Source organism: Petaurus breviceps, unplaced genomic scaffold, assembly GCF_028583685.1.
Source record: "Petaurus breviceps papuanus isolate PSGF00001 unplaced genomic scaffold, PetGlider_PUasm1.0 126, whole genome shotgun sequence".
Taxonomy (NCBI): Eukaryota; Metazoa; Chordata; class Mammalia; order Diprotodontia; family Petauridae; genus Petaurus; species Petaurus breviceps.
The window spans coordinates 43,492,262-43,509,191 of NW_027185655.1; the positions used below are offsets into that span (position 1 = coordinate 43,492,262).

The following is a 16,930-nucleotide window of genomic DNA, read 5'->3' on the forward strand; positions in this document are numbered from 1 at the left end:
AAGAAGAAGAAGAAGAAGAAGAAGAAGAAGAAGAAGAAGAAGAAGAAAAGATAGTGTGAGGGTTGTTGTAGCCATTAGCAGCTGAGGAAAGAACCCTTTCTTTACTCTCTCTTCCAATATTCATCTACAGAAACAATTTCCGTTCTTTAATTAGAAAATTCAAGGGTACTGACTCCAGAGCTAACACTTTAGTTATTATTATCTGGGGGACATTAGAAGCACTATAGGAAGTGTTGCAGGTAAAGGTGAGGGAGAAGACTGATCTTGGAGTTGGGAAGTTCTGTATTCAATTCCTGCTTCTGACATATACTAACCACGGGTAAGTTACATAACCTCTCAATGTTCCAGGCTACTCTCTACAAGTCTAAATTATATACAAATTGCTGATTTGCAGCATGTTTAGGAAATCTTGACCTTGGAAGTTCTGTACAATGAAAAAAAAATACAGTTCTGGGAAAAAAAGTCACCAATTTTTGTGATCTCTAAACCAATTTAAGAGATTCCTATTTAGAAAATCAGTTGCAATAATTCTCAGGTTGAATATATTATTGTCATTACCAATGAATAAACAGGTTTTCTGATTTGCCATAATTTCTCTAAGTTTGGAAGTCATGAGACCTTGGATGTTCACCAATTTTATTAGCCGTAGGGCTGGTGTTCTAAATCTGGGGTCTGTAAACTTTATTTATTTTTTACATTTTATCACTCTATTTCAATATAATTGGTTTCCCTTGTAATCTTTTTTATTTTATGTATTTAAAGAGATGATTCTGAGAAAGGGGCTATAGACTTCACTAGTCTAATAAAAAGGTCCATGACACGAGAATAGATTAAGAACCTTTGCTCTAGGGGAATGGACAAAATTGATTTTGTAGACCAGAAAAAAATGGGAATTAAATTTATGAAAAGATTATAAAAATGATATAGCACAGAAATTTTCAAAATGTATTTGAGGGATATAGAGAAGTTCCTGTGACCCTTTCAAGGGATTCATGAGGTTAAAACTATTTTCATAATAGTACTAAGACTTTTTAATTTGCTATATGATAAATACAGATCAATATCACCTTTACTTAAATTAAAAATGTCTTTGGGATCCTTAATCATTTTGAAGAGTGTAATTACGAGACCAAGATGTTGGAGAACCACTGAGCTATCCATTTTTCTCCTCCCTCACCACCAATTAACTATGAGATACAAAATCACAGAATCTTAAGCCTAGAAGGATCATTCTAATCCAACCCATACCTCAGCAACATTTCTGAAAAAGTACTTATCCAGCTTTTGTCTGAAGACTACCAGTGAAAGCGGATGCATTAGACCCTGAGGCAACCCTTTCTAGTCTGACTTTTGTTGTTGTTGTCACAAAACGTGTTTTGCTTTTGTGTACATCAAGCCTAAATTTGTCCTAGTACAAATGCCACACCTCATTTCTCATTCTTCCCTCTGTGGCTAAGGCCTACAATTCCTCTTCTACAAACTTCTACCAGACAGATTTCTCAGTGCTTGAAGATGATTACTATTAAAGAATTGGTTAGTATTTCTAAAGAGGATTCCCAGTCTTGGAATACCCCATACTCCATGTTCTTCATGTTCTTCAAGGACCAGCTCAATTTTTAGTTCCATCATGAAACTTTCACATGGTACCCTCCATTCCTTGAATTTCTATTGCAACAGATACAATTAATACTACATAAATGAGCCAGTCAATGTTTATTGATTATTTTAAACAATTTTCAATTGTTTATTGATTTATTAATTGCTCTACAATATTTGTTTTGTTACTATCTGCCACAGGAAAAAGGACCACATTTTGTAGTTCTTTTGTGTTCTCCACACTGCTAGTGAGGCAGAGGATTTGCCATAAATATCTATTGACTGAGTTATTGGTGTTATATGAAGTTCACTGTTGACTTGGCTCTAAGCTTTAGCTATTCACATAAATTCATACTTAGACATAAAGGAAGTAGTTACATTTATAAAGAAAAGGCACTTTCTAAATCTTAGAAATTATATGTGTGTGTGATCATTAGCAACAATAGCAGTCTTACTTCTCAGCCTCCATCTCCTCCTCTTCCTCCTCTTCTCCTCCTTCTCTTAATCCTTCTTTTCCTCAAACCACTAAATTCAGATGCATCTTTTAAAACACTACACTTGCAGTCAGAAGACTGATATTCTATAGAGTTCTAGTTCTGCTACACAGTAGGCGACCTTGAGGGAATTATATATCTCTTGGTGTCTCCATTTTTTCATTTGTACAGTGTTGGAGTTGGACTAGATTAGCTTTGCAATTCCTTAGAATATAATAATCCTAATGATCTTTATAACAAAACTTACTAGTGTAAAGTATCAGTCCATTTTCATTCCATGGACCTTTTTGCTGTCTAGACTGATTACATGGAAGAATCCTAATGGAGAGACAACTGGTGTCTTTACTGCTAATCTGGGAGAGTTCTCTTTCCTCCTGTTTCAAAAGGCCAGCACATGATGGCTCTTCCATTTACTACTTGCATGACGTTGGACTAGTCACTGATCTTCTTGGGTCTGAGCTTCTTCCTCGATGGGCAGAGGGGAGAGGAAGGAGGATGGCAGAAGACTGGCCAGGTGGTCTCTTCCAGTTCTAAATCTACGATCCTACAATTCATTCACCAATAGGATTTGGGTCTTGGGGGATGTTTGATAGAGCACAACTTGTTCTGAAGAAGAACTTGTCTATCAAGCCATATTGTAAACTTGAATATATCATTTAGGTAGGTTTTACACCATGGTGTAGTGGACAGAGGATTGGCCTCTGAGAAAGACAAGTCTTGCCTTTGAAATACACTGGATATGCCACATTCAATAGTTTACTTAACTTCTCAGTAGTCCAAGTAATTCTTTCAGATTATAAATTTCCAGGCAGCTAGGTGGCAAGTGGGTAGAGCACTGACCCTGGAGTCAGGAAGAGCTGAGTTCACATCCAGCCTCAGACATTAACTAGCTGTGTGACCCTGGGCAAGTCATTTAACCTTGATTGTCTCCCCCCGGAAAAAAAAAAAAAAGATTACAAATTTTAGAGCTTATGCAGACCTGCATGGATAGAAGTTTCTTTACTAAGAGTTCACTATATTGGTCAAATCACTTTTATTTGATTCACAAAAATATATAGTTATATTTACATTAGTGTTTATTCAATTAATATTAATGTATGACAATAAAGAATAATTTATTCACATTTGCCATTCTCTGCTAGTCAATCTTAACTAATTCTATTTGTCCTCTATGAAATAGACTGAAAAAAATGTAGCTCCATTCAAAGGTGTGCTGATAAATGTTTAACAACTGGCTGCTCACCCCCCCAAAATGTATGCAATACATAATAAATATACTTTTTCTACATTACTTTCTTAAGCCTTAAAAATCAACATAATAATAAATCAAGTCTAGCATTTGCCTATTTCTGAGGTATAAACTTAACAATTGGCTCCAGTGATCTGGTCCAAGTTGATTCCAGTGCACCTCTGCCTACATTCAACAGTTATTCATTTTCCTGCTTCTTTATTTCTGGAGATCCTAGTAGGAAAAGGGCCTACTGGGGCTTGGCTTTCCCCTGATTACATTAGCAGTCAGAAAGACATGTCGTATTTGGAAAATTCATCGGTAGCAAAAGTGAGTGAAATTTTTTTTTATGTTGTATTTTCCCTTTATTTATTTTGTTAAACATTTCCCAATTATATTTTTAATCTTTTATTTTTTCCAGTGACATGTACAAATAATTTTTAACATTCATTTTTTATTCTCTTGCCTTCCCTCCCTTCTTTCCTGTGTATGAATGAAATTTGGGAAGGAAGTAACATGAGGTAGTAAGGTGTTGCAGTGCATAGAGTGTGGGATTTGAATTTAGGGATATCTGAGTTCAGATCCAGGCTCAAACACTTTTGATCTTGGACCAACTCACTTCACCTATCTTAGCTTCAGTCTTCTCATCTGTAAAATGAAGGTAATAATAGCACCTACTTAGTGATATTTGAATAACAATAATAATAATTATTATTATGCATGAGATAACATATGCAAAGCACTTTACTAACCTTAAAGCATCCTAGACTAGCAATTGTTATTGTTATGGGCTAGAGAATTTAAGAATACTGAGATGTCAATGTAGAAAAAGTCTGACCTTCCACTTTCTCTTGCAATGTGTCAGATAAAACTGAAAACAGATTTTGGGAAACCCATTTCTTCTGCATGCTTTGAATTGAAATGAATCTTCTATTAGAACAGTTTGGAAGGTCTCCTAAAAAACTATTGACAGATGAGGAGAACCTAGCAAAATCATGTCCTGCCAACATGAGAGTGAACTAAGCATGTCCAACTACCAGAGTGATGGTTCTGTATGTACAATTAGTATTTATTATCTTAGGAAACTTCTTTGTAAGAAAACTGATTACTGTTAAACTTACCCAGAGTTAGTGTTGGGGCAGATATTCATATTACACTTTCAGATTAGGTGGTGAAGCAGCTTCAAATATATGGTAGTTGGTGCTAATTAAAATTTACATAAGTCACCAAGAGAAATGAAAGCAAAAGAAGTGGAGGGTGTCCTTGGGCACCTTTCCTTTCTATTTGTAGTACTGTAAAAAGCAAAAGTGTGAATTGAAAACCTAAAGGAAAATAACAGTTGATTCAATCTTATTTCCAAAGCATTTGTCATGGAGAAATTTACTTTATTTTTATATTATAGGGGAATCATGTTTAATTTTCTAAGGCAGTAAACTAGAGAGCACTTTTGTCTGTTTTCCTGGTGATATGACTATATTGATGGTAAAAGAAATAATGCACAATCAAGATTGGCCAATCACGCTTTGATGTTTGCAAAAATGAACCTAACTTTTGAAAAACCAATAACATATTGACAAATATACGTAGTCATTATAAATGCATATTTAAAATTGTACATCATATATATTAATATATACACACATATTTCTGTATATATAACACATACACATATAAATGCATATGTAAATACATACATGGTTATATATGCATGTATATATGTATGTATAATGTTTACTGTAGGACAGGTTTACTTAACTGCTACTTGCCTCAGTTTCCTCATCTGTAAAATGGGTATAACAATGAAAGCACTTAGCACAGTGCCTGGTACATAATAAGCATTATATAAATGTTACTTGTATTATTATTATTATTGTTCCTGTGATTTCATTTCTATAAGGAATTCTTGATTAAGACATGTTCTCTACCAAAGCTGATAGGTTCCTGCTCTGCAACTCATAGTCCTGAAATCATCCAAGACAACTCAGAAACATGAGGTGACTACCCCCATCACACATATGCATGTGTGTACACATATGCACATGCACATGCATATTACATATACATGTGTGTGCAATACATATTGCATTATTAGAGGCAGGATTTGATCCATAACATAATAATGTAAAAGCAAATGATGGCCAGAAACAAACAAAAATCTTTACTTTATCCTGATCAGTATGCTTTTTCTTTTCTTGAGTAAAAATATTGGGCAAAGTCTTCCAATTCAGTTTGAAAAAGAAAATCAGGGGGTCTTCATAAACGGTTAAAAAGGTTTCATTATATGCATGCCATAGACTATTACTATACTTTAAGACAAAATACATTTTAGAAATTAAATGAAACATGGAAAGACTTGTATAAACTGATGTAGAGTGAAGTAAGCAGAATTAGGAATATAAAATACAGGAATGTAATAACATAAATGGAAAGAATAAAGAGTGAAATTGAAGGCTGGGTAATCTTAATTACCTATCTTGGCCCTGGAGAAGAAAGGAGGAAATGGACATTTCCCTCCTTTGATTGCAGAAGTGGGGGACTTTGGGTATGGATCAGTGTATACATGCTTTCAGACATATTCAATGTTTTGGTTGATTTTGTTGAATGGCTTTTTTTTCTTCTTTGTTATAAGGGAAGGGTTCACAGTGGGAGCTAGAGGTGATTATATCTGGAAATGTCAGTAATGTAAAAAAGGCATTAAGAACATTTTGAAAAGAATAAGTCTGCAGAAATGTCTCTGAGAAATGCCCCATTTCTACTTGAAACACCCACTTCTCCCTGCGTGTCTCTTCTCTGAGCTATACCCCTTCCCTCCCCCCCCCCAGTCTCTTTCTTTATAAAGCTTCTGTTGCCACTGAGTTGTTCCAATCGTGTCCAACTCTCCCTGACCCCATTTTGGGGTTTTCTTGGCAAAGATACTAGGGTGATTTGCCATTTCCTTCTCTATCTCATTTTACAGAAGAGGAATTGAGGCAAATACCATTAAGTGACTTGCCCAGGGTCACTCAGCTAGTAAGTATCTGAGACTGGGATTTGAACTCATGCCTCCTAACTTAAGGGCCTGTGCTCTATCCACTAAGCCACCTACCTGCCCTTATTTTCTAATAATATTTTCTAATTTCTGCCCTTTACCTAATTTCAGTGAACTCCTGCCTTCCTGAGAATTCATCTACATTCATGCAACAATACACGCAAACACATATATGTGTGTATTTTTTGTATGAATACACATATATGTTATATATGAATGTAGACATGATATAGACAAGTACCATGCACATGTATATGCTTATATGTATATGTATATATGTACATACTTATATACACAAGTATATATATACACACACATATATAATTTATACCTGTTTATGTTTTAGTTTTGTGCAGTCAGATCCCTTTCAATATATGAAAATGGTTTCCCTCCTGAAGCAGCTTATGAACTTCTGAGAGACCCCGTCCAGCCAAGTCTTCTATTTCTTTTGTATTTTTTTCCTTGCCCCTAGTACTGGGTCCTGTATTTAAGATACATATTGATATCAATTGCTGTTAGGACTGGCTATTAACTCATTGACTCTTTTAGGAATAGCCCTGAATGGAGAGAGGGGCAAGATTTAGCTCTGTGACTGATTTCTTTTGATTTAAAGCCCTGGATTTAAAAGCAAATTAAAATTTATTTACTTCTCTACACTTAAAAATGAGAGTAATTTCATAAGATTCCAGAAACAGATGGGTGATAAGAATTGATTTCTCACCATTGATTTATTCATTTAAAAATTGTGTGTGGGTTAACAATACCTCCTCTGCATAGAAATGTATAGTCTCTGGACGAAATGAAAAAGAAGTAAGCCCTAGATTCACAGATCCACAGTACTAAAAAGGCCCTCAGAGGCCATCTAGTCAAGTTATGTGGCAGGCATTGTGTTGTTTTCCAATGACATCTTTGCCCTTAAAGAGTTTACATTTTAATGTAATCCGTACTGGTGGGATAGCAAATACTGTCTGTGCCTGAAGTCAGGAAGACCATAGTTCAAATTCTGCCTCAGGCACTATCTGGGTGACCCTGGACAAGTCACTCAACCTCTGTTTGCCTCAGTTTCTTTAACTTTAAAATGGATATAATGATAACACCTACCGTAAAGGGTTGTTGTGAGGATCAAATAAGATGATGTTTGTAAAAGTACAGTGTTTGGCAAGGCAGCCAGTGGATACAGCATTGAACCTGGAGTTGAAAAGATCTGAGTTCAAATCCAGCCACTGGCACTTATTAGCTGTGTGACCCTAGCAAGTCATTTAATCCTTCTTTGCCTCAGTTCCTCATCTGTAAAATGGGGACACGCTAGAGAAGGAAATAGCAAACCACTCTAGTATCTTTGCCAAGAAAACCCCATGAACATAACCATGGAGTCATGAAGAGTCAGACATGACTGAACAACAGCAAGGTACTAAGTAAATATTTATTTCCTCCTCTTCCCTATCCTTAATTTTGAAGATGAGAAAACAGGCTCAGAGAAAGTAAGTTGTATGGTCTCTTTAGGAACTTCAAATCTTAGGACCATAGATTTAGAACTGGATGGGAACTCAGAAACTATCTAGACCAATCTTCTGATTATTCAGATGAGGGAACCGAGGTCCAAGTGCTCATAGAGTCCTTGGTTATATACAAGACTCAAATCAATACTGTATAAGAAGTCTATTTGGCTATGACTTGCTGCTAGAATTCTTCTTTATCATCTAGAAGTCATGATGCATATATTGTATTCACTGATAGAATTTCACTAATGTACAAATTTCAAAAGAAGGGAATGTGGAGCAGTCATTATTGATATTTTCTTGCCCAGAACCATTTTTGTCTTCCTTTTGGTCATTATTTTGAGGACTGATCCCTTGTTGTCCTCACAATTATGTCACCTTTAGTATGGAACACCTCAGCGTTATCCTTGGTTTGATCCAGCAGTTGATAAGATCCTTGTGGTTGTGTGGTCTGTCCTTCATACTCAAAGAGGACCATGACATCAGGGAGAAGATGACATGACTTGCAGTTGACTTTGATTTTAGTGAAGGAGGGCTGTGCAAGGTCACCAACCTCACTTTCTCCTCCAGAACCATCTGGGTGCAGTGGCCAGATATCGATTAGGATGACTGATATGACCCAGGAAGCAGTAGGAGACCTTGGTCCTTTTAAACTAAAGTCTTTTAAAATTCTCATTCTGTGTGAGGCAAAGCCCATTCTTTAAGAAGTGAATCAAGGGATGGTCCCTTTAATAAAAAAAAATCAAACTGGGAAGGAAAGACCCTCAGGGATGCTGGCCAAAAGAAAAATAGTTACTATTTACATTCACTCTGAGGGTCTAAAAAATAACCAATAAATAATGCTTGGGCAGGGACCTATTGTTGTCCAATCCATGAAATCTAAGAACAGAGAGGGTCATAGACATAGGGCTAGATGGGACCTCAGGAGACATCTAGTTCAGCCCTCTCAATTTAGGAAAGTGAAGCCCATGGATTGTTAAGTGACTCATCCAAAGTCACACAGGTAGCAAGTCAACATTGTTTTCTTTAGTGACATTCTCGCCTCCTGTAGAATATTAGGAACTGCCAATTTATCGTTCAAATGTGATGACATTATTGTTGTTGATTAAGAAAAAAAAAGTTTATTATAAACATTTTTATAGCTTTCAAAATTTTTGTCTTTCTTGCACTTCCTTCCTTGGTTGGTTGTGGTCTTTTGTTCTCGAGGAGGACCAAAATGCAATCATTGTTTTGGAGTCAAGGTATAGTGTGTCCAACCGTGGCTGATACCTGAATGCAGTCTCAGAAGGCTCCACCACAGGTCAGGCACAAATGGTTCACAAGAACATCTGGAGTGGCAATGTCCCTAACTTTTCACATCTCACATTTCTCTTGAGTTACTGCAATTCTGCTTTGCTCATTGAAAACAGTGCCTTCCCTGATTCATGCATGCCATGCTGGGCTTTTCTTTGCCAGTGTCTCCCGTGTCTCACAATTGATTCCAAAGTTTGGATCAGGTGGTTTCAGTGAGGTTCTTGCCAATCTTTTTTCCTAACTTGCTTCTCTCTGTACTACTTAATGCTCTTTTTATGTGGCAATTTTGCTCATAATCTTATACCATCTTCCAATATAAGATTATACAAACAAGCTTAGATTCTAAGCCAGGATTGTCCTTGGCTACCATGTCTCTCTACTTGGCAAAGCTTTTCCTACTGTTTACTGGCTGAGGAATTTTCTTGGCTCTCTCTGAGGCAATTACTTCATGTCACTATGTTACTATCTTTCTGCTTATTTCACTACAATGCTATATTTTATTATATGGAGGTTGCCTGGGGGAGTAGAAATAACATTTAAATTGGAGTCAGAAAGATCTGGGTTCAAATGTTACCTGCCACATTTACTAGCCACTTGACAGTGGCTGTCACAGTCTTTCTGAGTCTCTTCATTTGTAATATGGGGATACTAATACAGTACAAATATTATAATGCTATCATGAGGATCAAGTGTAAATATATATGTATATATGTGTGTGTGTATATATACATATATAAATAAAAACATATGTGTTTATTCTTTGAAAGCCTTAAAGAACAATATAATTGGTAGTTATCATTATTTAAGTGAGGTCCCAATTTGTACAAATAATGGACCCTATGAAGAATATGCATTATTCAAATACACACTGCATGTATTTCCATTGGGTTGGAACAAGCTACCTTATTTTACATAATTATAACTTCAAATAATTTGAATCTGAATACATGTAACCACTTCGGGGGATTTTTTATTTGCATTAATTGGGACCTGGCTGTATTACAAAGCAACATTCCAACAAATGCAAAATAACAGAGTACATCCTGAATGCTTGAGTGGTGAGGAACTGCAGAAATAAAGAATAATTCATCTAACTACACATATTCGTCCCTGGTCTATCACTAGTCATTTCGGGCAAGTTATTAGTTTCTCTGTTTCTTAATGTTCATTGAGAAACTATGGGACTGAATATTATCACTAAGAATTTTTCAATCTATATTAATCTAGGAGACAGGTAGGTGATACAAAGGGTAGAGCACTGGACCTGGAGTTAGGAAGACCTCTGTTCAAATCCAATCTTAGACTTTTTTTGTACTAGCTGTGTGACTTTGGACAAGTCACTTAACCTCTGTCCACCCCAGCCTCCTGAAATGTAAAATGGCAGTAATGACAGAACCTATGTCTCATGTTTGTTTCTTTCCATCTACTCTATGCTTATATAACTAGGCTTATGAAGCACCTAATACATTTAAAGAATAGCTCTAGGCATGGTATTAATGATCATTAATTAATCAAATATGTATCACACTGTGAGGAATAAATTGCGGTGAAGCTTCCCCATTCTGAACATCCTATTACTTTGTAACTAAGTTCAGTATCATTTCCCTATATATATATATATGAGGTCATTGTGTATTTCAAGGTCAAGTGAATGCTTCTCAAATTTAGAGTGGTTTCAGCATCCACTAAGCTTAAGTTTAGAAGTCACCTGACCTTACAGGAATCAGACTTAGGGCAATGAAACCCTCCCCAGTGCCACCTCAGCACAAGATATGCCAAATAAGGACAAAGCTGCTTTCCTGGCTTTGCATTGGATACCCACATGCTTCCATGTTCTTTGTCTCTGAGGTGGATTCCTGTGCTTAGATTAGATTGTGAGTCTGCCTCCCCACCAATGGGAATGAAGGCCAGTTGGGGGTTGGGAGATTTCCCCGTTAGGGGGTATATAACTGAGTGCTTGCTTCCTGCCAATCACCTCTCTTGCCTGATGCCTGATTTGGGCAGAGACGCCCTTTCTCGAGACTGTAATAAAGTTCCTTTTTGTTTTCACCTTGAGAAGTCTTCCTATTTTATTCAAGTCTGTGGTCTCTGACCCACACCACACAAATGCCATATGCCAGGGGTGGGCAACCTGTGGTCTCCAGGTCACACGTGGCCTCATGTGGCCTTGAGGCTGCAGGTTCCCCACCCTTGCCTTTTCCTAACAGCTGGGTTATTGATAGATGTCTGTTTTGAACTTGATTTTTCTGTATGTGATGAAATGGACTAAAATACATGAGTAAAAAGGCAATTTCCCTAAAATATGCTAAGGTCTGTAAATGCAGAAAGCATCTTTTATATATCATTGTATTCCCCTAAGCTCCTAATATAATGTTTTGCATTTATGACTCAGTAAGTAAATTAAGGGATTCCTGGCTGGTTTAACTGCTGGGAAGTAGCATATTTTGGGGGAAATGTCAAGTGGACTGAGCTAATGATTATCACAATAATGGTAATATGGCAGCTCGGCATAGAGAAGGCATGAGTTCATACCTTTACTTTGCTACTTATTTCCTCTATTTTACTCAGCCATGTCTTCATCCATATCGTGCCCACCAACCAGAGGGTGTCCCAAGACTTTGTCCTGGACCCTTTTTTCTTTTCCCTCTATATTCTCTATGACTATGTCACCCAAAAACTCAAGAAATTCCAGCGGCTCTTCCTGATCTCTAGGATCCAGTATGAAATCCTTTGCTGGCAATTTAAAACCCTTCACAACACGGGGCCTTCCTAACCTTTCTAAACTTTCCTCTCCCTGCCGAACCAGCTTCACCTAGAATACTTTCCCTCATAGCATCAGTCTTGTAAAATCTCTTATTGCCTTTAAGACTCAGCTGTGAGGCCATCTCTTAGAGTCAGCTTTTCTCATCCCCCCAGATTCCAGTGCTTTTCCATCTAAGGCTGTCTTCCATTCCTCTGTATTTATCTATTCTGTATAGATCTAGGTATATATTGTCCGTCCTCATTCTGCCTCTTGGCTTCCCTTAACTCCCAGCAACAATTCCATCTAAGGGGAGGCTTTACCAATTCTCCTTAATGCTAGCGCCTTCCCTGTATTTATTTTCTCCAATTTATCACAGCATGTATGTGCGTATGTTTGTGTGTCTCTGTTTTGTTGTTGTTTCCTCCATTACAATCTCGAAAGCAAGTTCTTTTTGTTTTTCTTTGCACCCCTAGTGCTTCCACCATGTTTGACATGTAGTGGGTGTTTAATAAATGCTTATGGACTGACTGAATGACTAACTCTATGAGAGGGAGAAATCTAAAATGGCCCAGTCATAGTGATTACATACTAATGAAGATACTGCTTCTGCACTGACTGCTTAGTGGGGGACCCCATGCAAGCCGTTCATGGATTGTTTGGGTCAATAATAATCTGATGAATAAAGAACAATGAACATCAAAGACAGTGAACTTTCTCACAGATAAACAGGAACATTGACAACAGATATGACCTAGTCAAGCTATCTTCTGAAGGGAGAACATTATTTACAAAGTCTCTCATCCTTTTTAGACAATCTTAGAGCTGACAAATCTCTTCTTTTTGGATGACTCTACTCCTAATTCATCTCTTTATATTTGAAGAAAACTAAATACACAGTAAAGACACTAGAGGTAAAGTTGCCATTGGTTAGATTTTTTGAAGGCACCCTCAATTCAATGGCTTGTTATAAGGTTTGTAGAGTATGGTGGCTCTTTTTTGTCACTGTCCCAGAATACTGCATGCCCACAGAAATTCCAACTGTTTCACTGCTTTATATTACTTATAACAGATGAAAGCCATACTGACTTTAGGCAGGAAGATGGAACTTGACTGAGGGGAGAATCTGGCATTTTTTGTGCTTTTCACAATCTGTGTGTCCCTTTTCCCAATGGAATATTAGTTGTTACCTGCCAGAGAGGGTCTTTCTGCTCCGGGAAGAGTTCAAAGTACTTGTGAGCTAGCTGCACTGGAGGCAGAGTCTGCAGTCTCAGGTTAGTCCAGCTCTGCACAAAGTTGGCCAAGTTCACAAAGGTATATAACCCCAGGCGGTCGTTCCCGTAGTTGGACAAATGGGTCATGAAGATGCTGATCTGGAAGAAAATTTAAAAGATCAGAAAATAGATGTTAAAATTCCCAGAGGTGGAAAGAAATTCCATTGAGGGATTGGAGTTTGTTTTTTTTTTTAAGAAAAGAGGCAGATGTACTAGTGGTAGGACCAAGAATCAGAAAATATGGATTCTATTACCTGCTTGATCTATTATTTGGAGCAGCAAATATATTATAAATCATTATGGTTTCCTATTTGCTCAAGGATATCGTGACACCCTTCACATTGGTTTGTTGACTGTGGAAGAGGTTTGTTACCCAAGTAATCTTTAAAAATGATGGAAGCCCCTGTTTCGTTTTTTCTTTAGACTGGGGCAAATATTCTAGATTCTTCCCAGTGGAAAAATCACTGGCTCTGGAATCAGAGAACCTGGTTGGATATTCTACCTCTGATACTTAACTAAGTGACCTTGGGCAAATGTTTTAAGCTCCCTTGGTCTTAGATTCCTCATCTATAAAAGAAAGAAATTGTACTAGGTGGTCTTGGAGGTTCCTTTGAGCTAGAGAACTCTGATATTATGTATCCAGAAGCCTGAACTAGCCTTTGGGGGAGTAGAATGTGACCTCCGGTGTAATTTGTTTTTGTAAAGTCTCCTGTGTATTTGCTACATAATCTCATTTTTCATGAAGGAAAAGAAATATTTCTCATTTTACAATCTTTATAATTAAATTTAGTATTTGCCTCAAACTGGTTACATTTCAGACAAACACAGTAATATAGTCTCTGATATATTCAGTCTACTCTTTCTAGCACTCACATCTTGACGCTAAATGCAGAACATCATTCTAGTTACTGCTCTCCTTACTCACACTTTTTTGGAGAGAGACTAAAGGTGGAATTCATTTAAAGGAAGCTCCTCAACATATACTCCCCCCCCAAAAAAAGTCCAACAAAAAACAAACCTGATGTAATTTCATGTGTAACATGATTATCTCATTGCATCAGAGGGTTGTTTAAATTTGTAAACAAAGTATGATAATGTAATTAATATATTTTAATTGCTAAGATATTTATATAAACAAAATAAAGTTTTACATTTTAAATTAGAAATTTATAGAGAATAAAAATGAAATAAACCAGAATAAACAGACTAAAGAATAAAAAAATAAAGAATAAACAAAATAAACAAGAATAAAAAGAATAAACAAGATATCTAAATTATAATTATCAATTGTAACAAAGATATTAATCTGATACATGGGAAATTTTTCAATTATTTTCCATGTTTGATCCATATATATGTATATACGAACCCTGGTTATTTCGCTTGATCCTGACATACACATGCATACACATATGTGCATGCATTTAATACATGCACTATGTATAGTGTATACTACATATCTGTATATACATGTGTCTACATGTATACACACATATATGTATATACATGTCAGGGTCAAGTGAAATAACCAGGGTTTTATATATATGTGTGTGTGTGTATATATTTAAAATAATTTAAGCTTAAGGAGTTGTTTCAGTTATGTCTGACTTGTCATAAACCCTATGGGATTTCCTCTGCAAAGATATTGGAGTGGCTTGCCATTTTCTTCTCCAGATCATTTTACAGATCAGGAAACTGAGGCAAACAGGGTTAAGTGATTTGCCCAGGGTCACACAGCTAATAAACACATGAGGCCAGATTTGAACTCAAGGAGTCTTCCTGACGCTAGGCCTGGTGCTCTATCCACTGGACCACCTAGCGATTTATAGCCCCTAAATGTTGATGTTAATAGTTTTTGGCCCATTGAGGGGGAAAAGGTTGATATGAGGAAAAGAAGTTATAGAAAAATATAGTACTTTGATCAAATGAATGGAGAAGAAAATTAATGTATGTAAAGAAGACTATTGGCTCTACAATAAGTATTTCATGTTTTTTGAAAAAGTTTACCAAGTCATATGACCAAACTAATGTGATTGTCCTGTGATTTTGCCATAAAGCTTTAATTACTGAACTTTCAGTAAAGTCTGTGGTCACAAACACACTTCATATGATATAAATTCACTTTTTCCGGATTATAAAAGAAACAAAACTCTAGCCCTGGTATATGCCAGAATTCAAAAACAAGAAATATACTAAAGTTGAACTTGTTTTTTCAAGAGGACTATGCAAATTGTTGATTTATTTTGCTTTATGCATATGGTGAAAGTGAACAAGTTAAGTCAGGAAGCATTAATTAGGTGCCAGGAACTTTGTGGAAAGGCTGGTCTTTCAGTAAGGTTTATAATAAGCAATTTAGGCAGATTCACTGAGAAGAGAATCATTGAAAGTACTGAAGGAAAACACTATCTGAATCCAGAGAAAGAACAGATTAATACGAGTATGTATGGAATTATTTTACATATATTTTACATATATTTATATATGTATATACATACACACACACATATATATACACATATATTTGTGTCTAATGACAGTTGTCTCTAGGGCAGGGGTGGGATTAGAGAAAAAAGAAAAAAATTAAAAATTGTGTAATAAATTTAATATATATTTAAAAGTAATAGCAAATTGAATATAATAGATTTGCAATTTTATGTGCAATCACCTTTTTTATTATACTGTGTTGTGGAGATGCTTATTTTATTTCATAAATTAAAAAAAATAATAGGATCAACTTACCAATCTACATGAGTATGAAGTAATCTATACACTCTTTAATATCTTTAAATGGGATCCTGCATTGGTGACATCACTATGTTAAAGAATTGTTTTGTTTTTGCTTTTTAGTATTTGAACCAGGTGTTACTTTCCCATCCCCTTTCCCCACATCCTCCTTTACAAACAAAAGACAAATAGTAGCAATTGGGGGAGGGGTATGGAAAACCTGCTTTAAAGTGTTATCTTGGCAACATATATTTTTCCATTTAAAAACTGACATGGCAGAAGATAAATTATTTCTGGAAGCTTAAATAAAAATTTTCAAGCTCATGTAAAATTATGGTATCCCAAAGAGACTATCACTGATAAACTGCAAATTTCTCCTGGAAGGTATTATCACTCCTATCTTATTTACAGTTCATTTTCCCACTGGGATGTAATCATAGATTCTTATTCTAGAGGTTACAAGGTGATTGGCTTTTGTGGAAAATGTTTTTAAACAATGTGTTTATATAGAAAGTTAAATTTCCTTCCTGAAATGTTAGTTGATTTAAATATAGTTAATTGGAATCTATAGAGTATTACAGAAAAACAAAAACAAAAACAAAACACTCAGATCTATCCAGAGTCTGTGTGGTGTTATCTTTTAAACTGTTGGCCAAAGCTGCTCCATTAGGTTATTATTAGCTAATAGGAAATACTGCATTCATGGAGGTTAATTTTGTAGTTTGCAGAATATAATATGGTAACTGCACTAGTTGGTAACTGTAACTGTCTTTTTCATCATGAGAACTCCTATGCAGTTACCCCAAAATAATATGAAGCTGATCTCAGCAAGTATGCACTTAACTCATGTCTCTACTGTAATTAAGAAATTAGCCATTCTAAGCAGTGGGTTTTGGAGTAATTATAGTACCCTGGGAGTGAATACATTGTAAGACACCAGGCTCCAAGCTGAATGACCCTGCAGAAGGCAACAATGTCTTAGAAATCTATTGCTTCCACAATGATGTTGCGATTTTAAGATGGAACTTTTGATGATACATATGGAATGCTAAAG

General features: G+C 36.1%; 1 protein-coding gene and 1 long non-coding RNA gene across 2 annotated transcripts in view; one reads left to right on the forward strand and one right to left on the reverse strand.

Moving 5' to 3' along the window:
- Positions 1-16,930, forward strand: part of LOC138167003 (uncharacterized) — a 152,869-nt gene that overhangs the window by 82,306 nt on the left and 53,633 nt on the right. The gene's annotated exons all lie outside the window — the stretch shown is intronic.
- NDST4 (N-deacetylase and N-sulfotransferase 4) overlaps positions 1-16,930 on the reverse strand; it is a 406,931-nt gene that overhangs the window by 56,417 nt on the left and 333,584 nt on the right. The window contains exon 7 of the mRNA XM_069095536.1: positions 13,069-13,251. Within this exon, the coding sequence (XP_068951637.1) occupies positions 13,069-13,251 (183 nt within the window). The remainder of the gene's footprint in view (positions 1-13,068; positions 13,252-16,930) is intronic.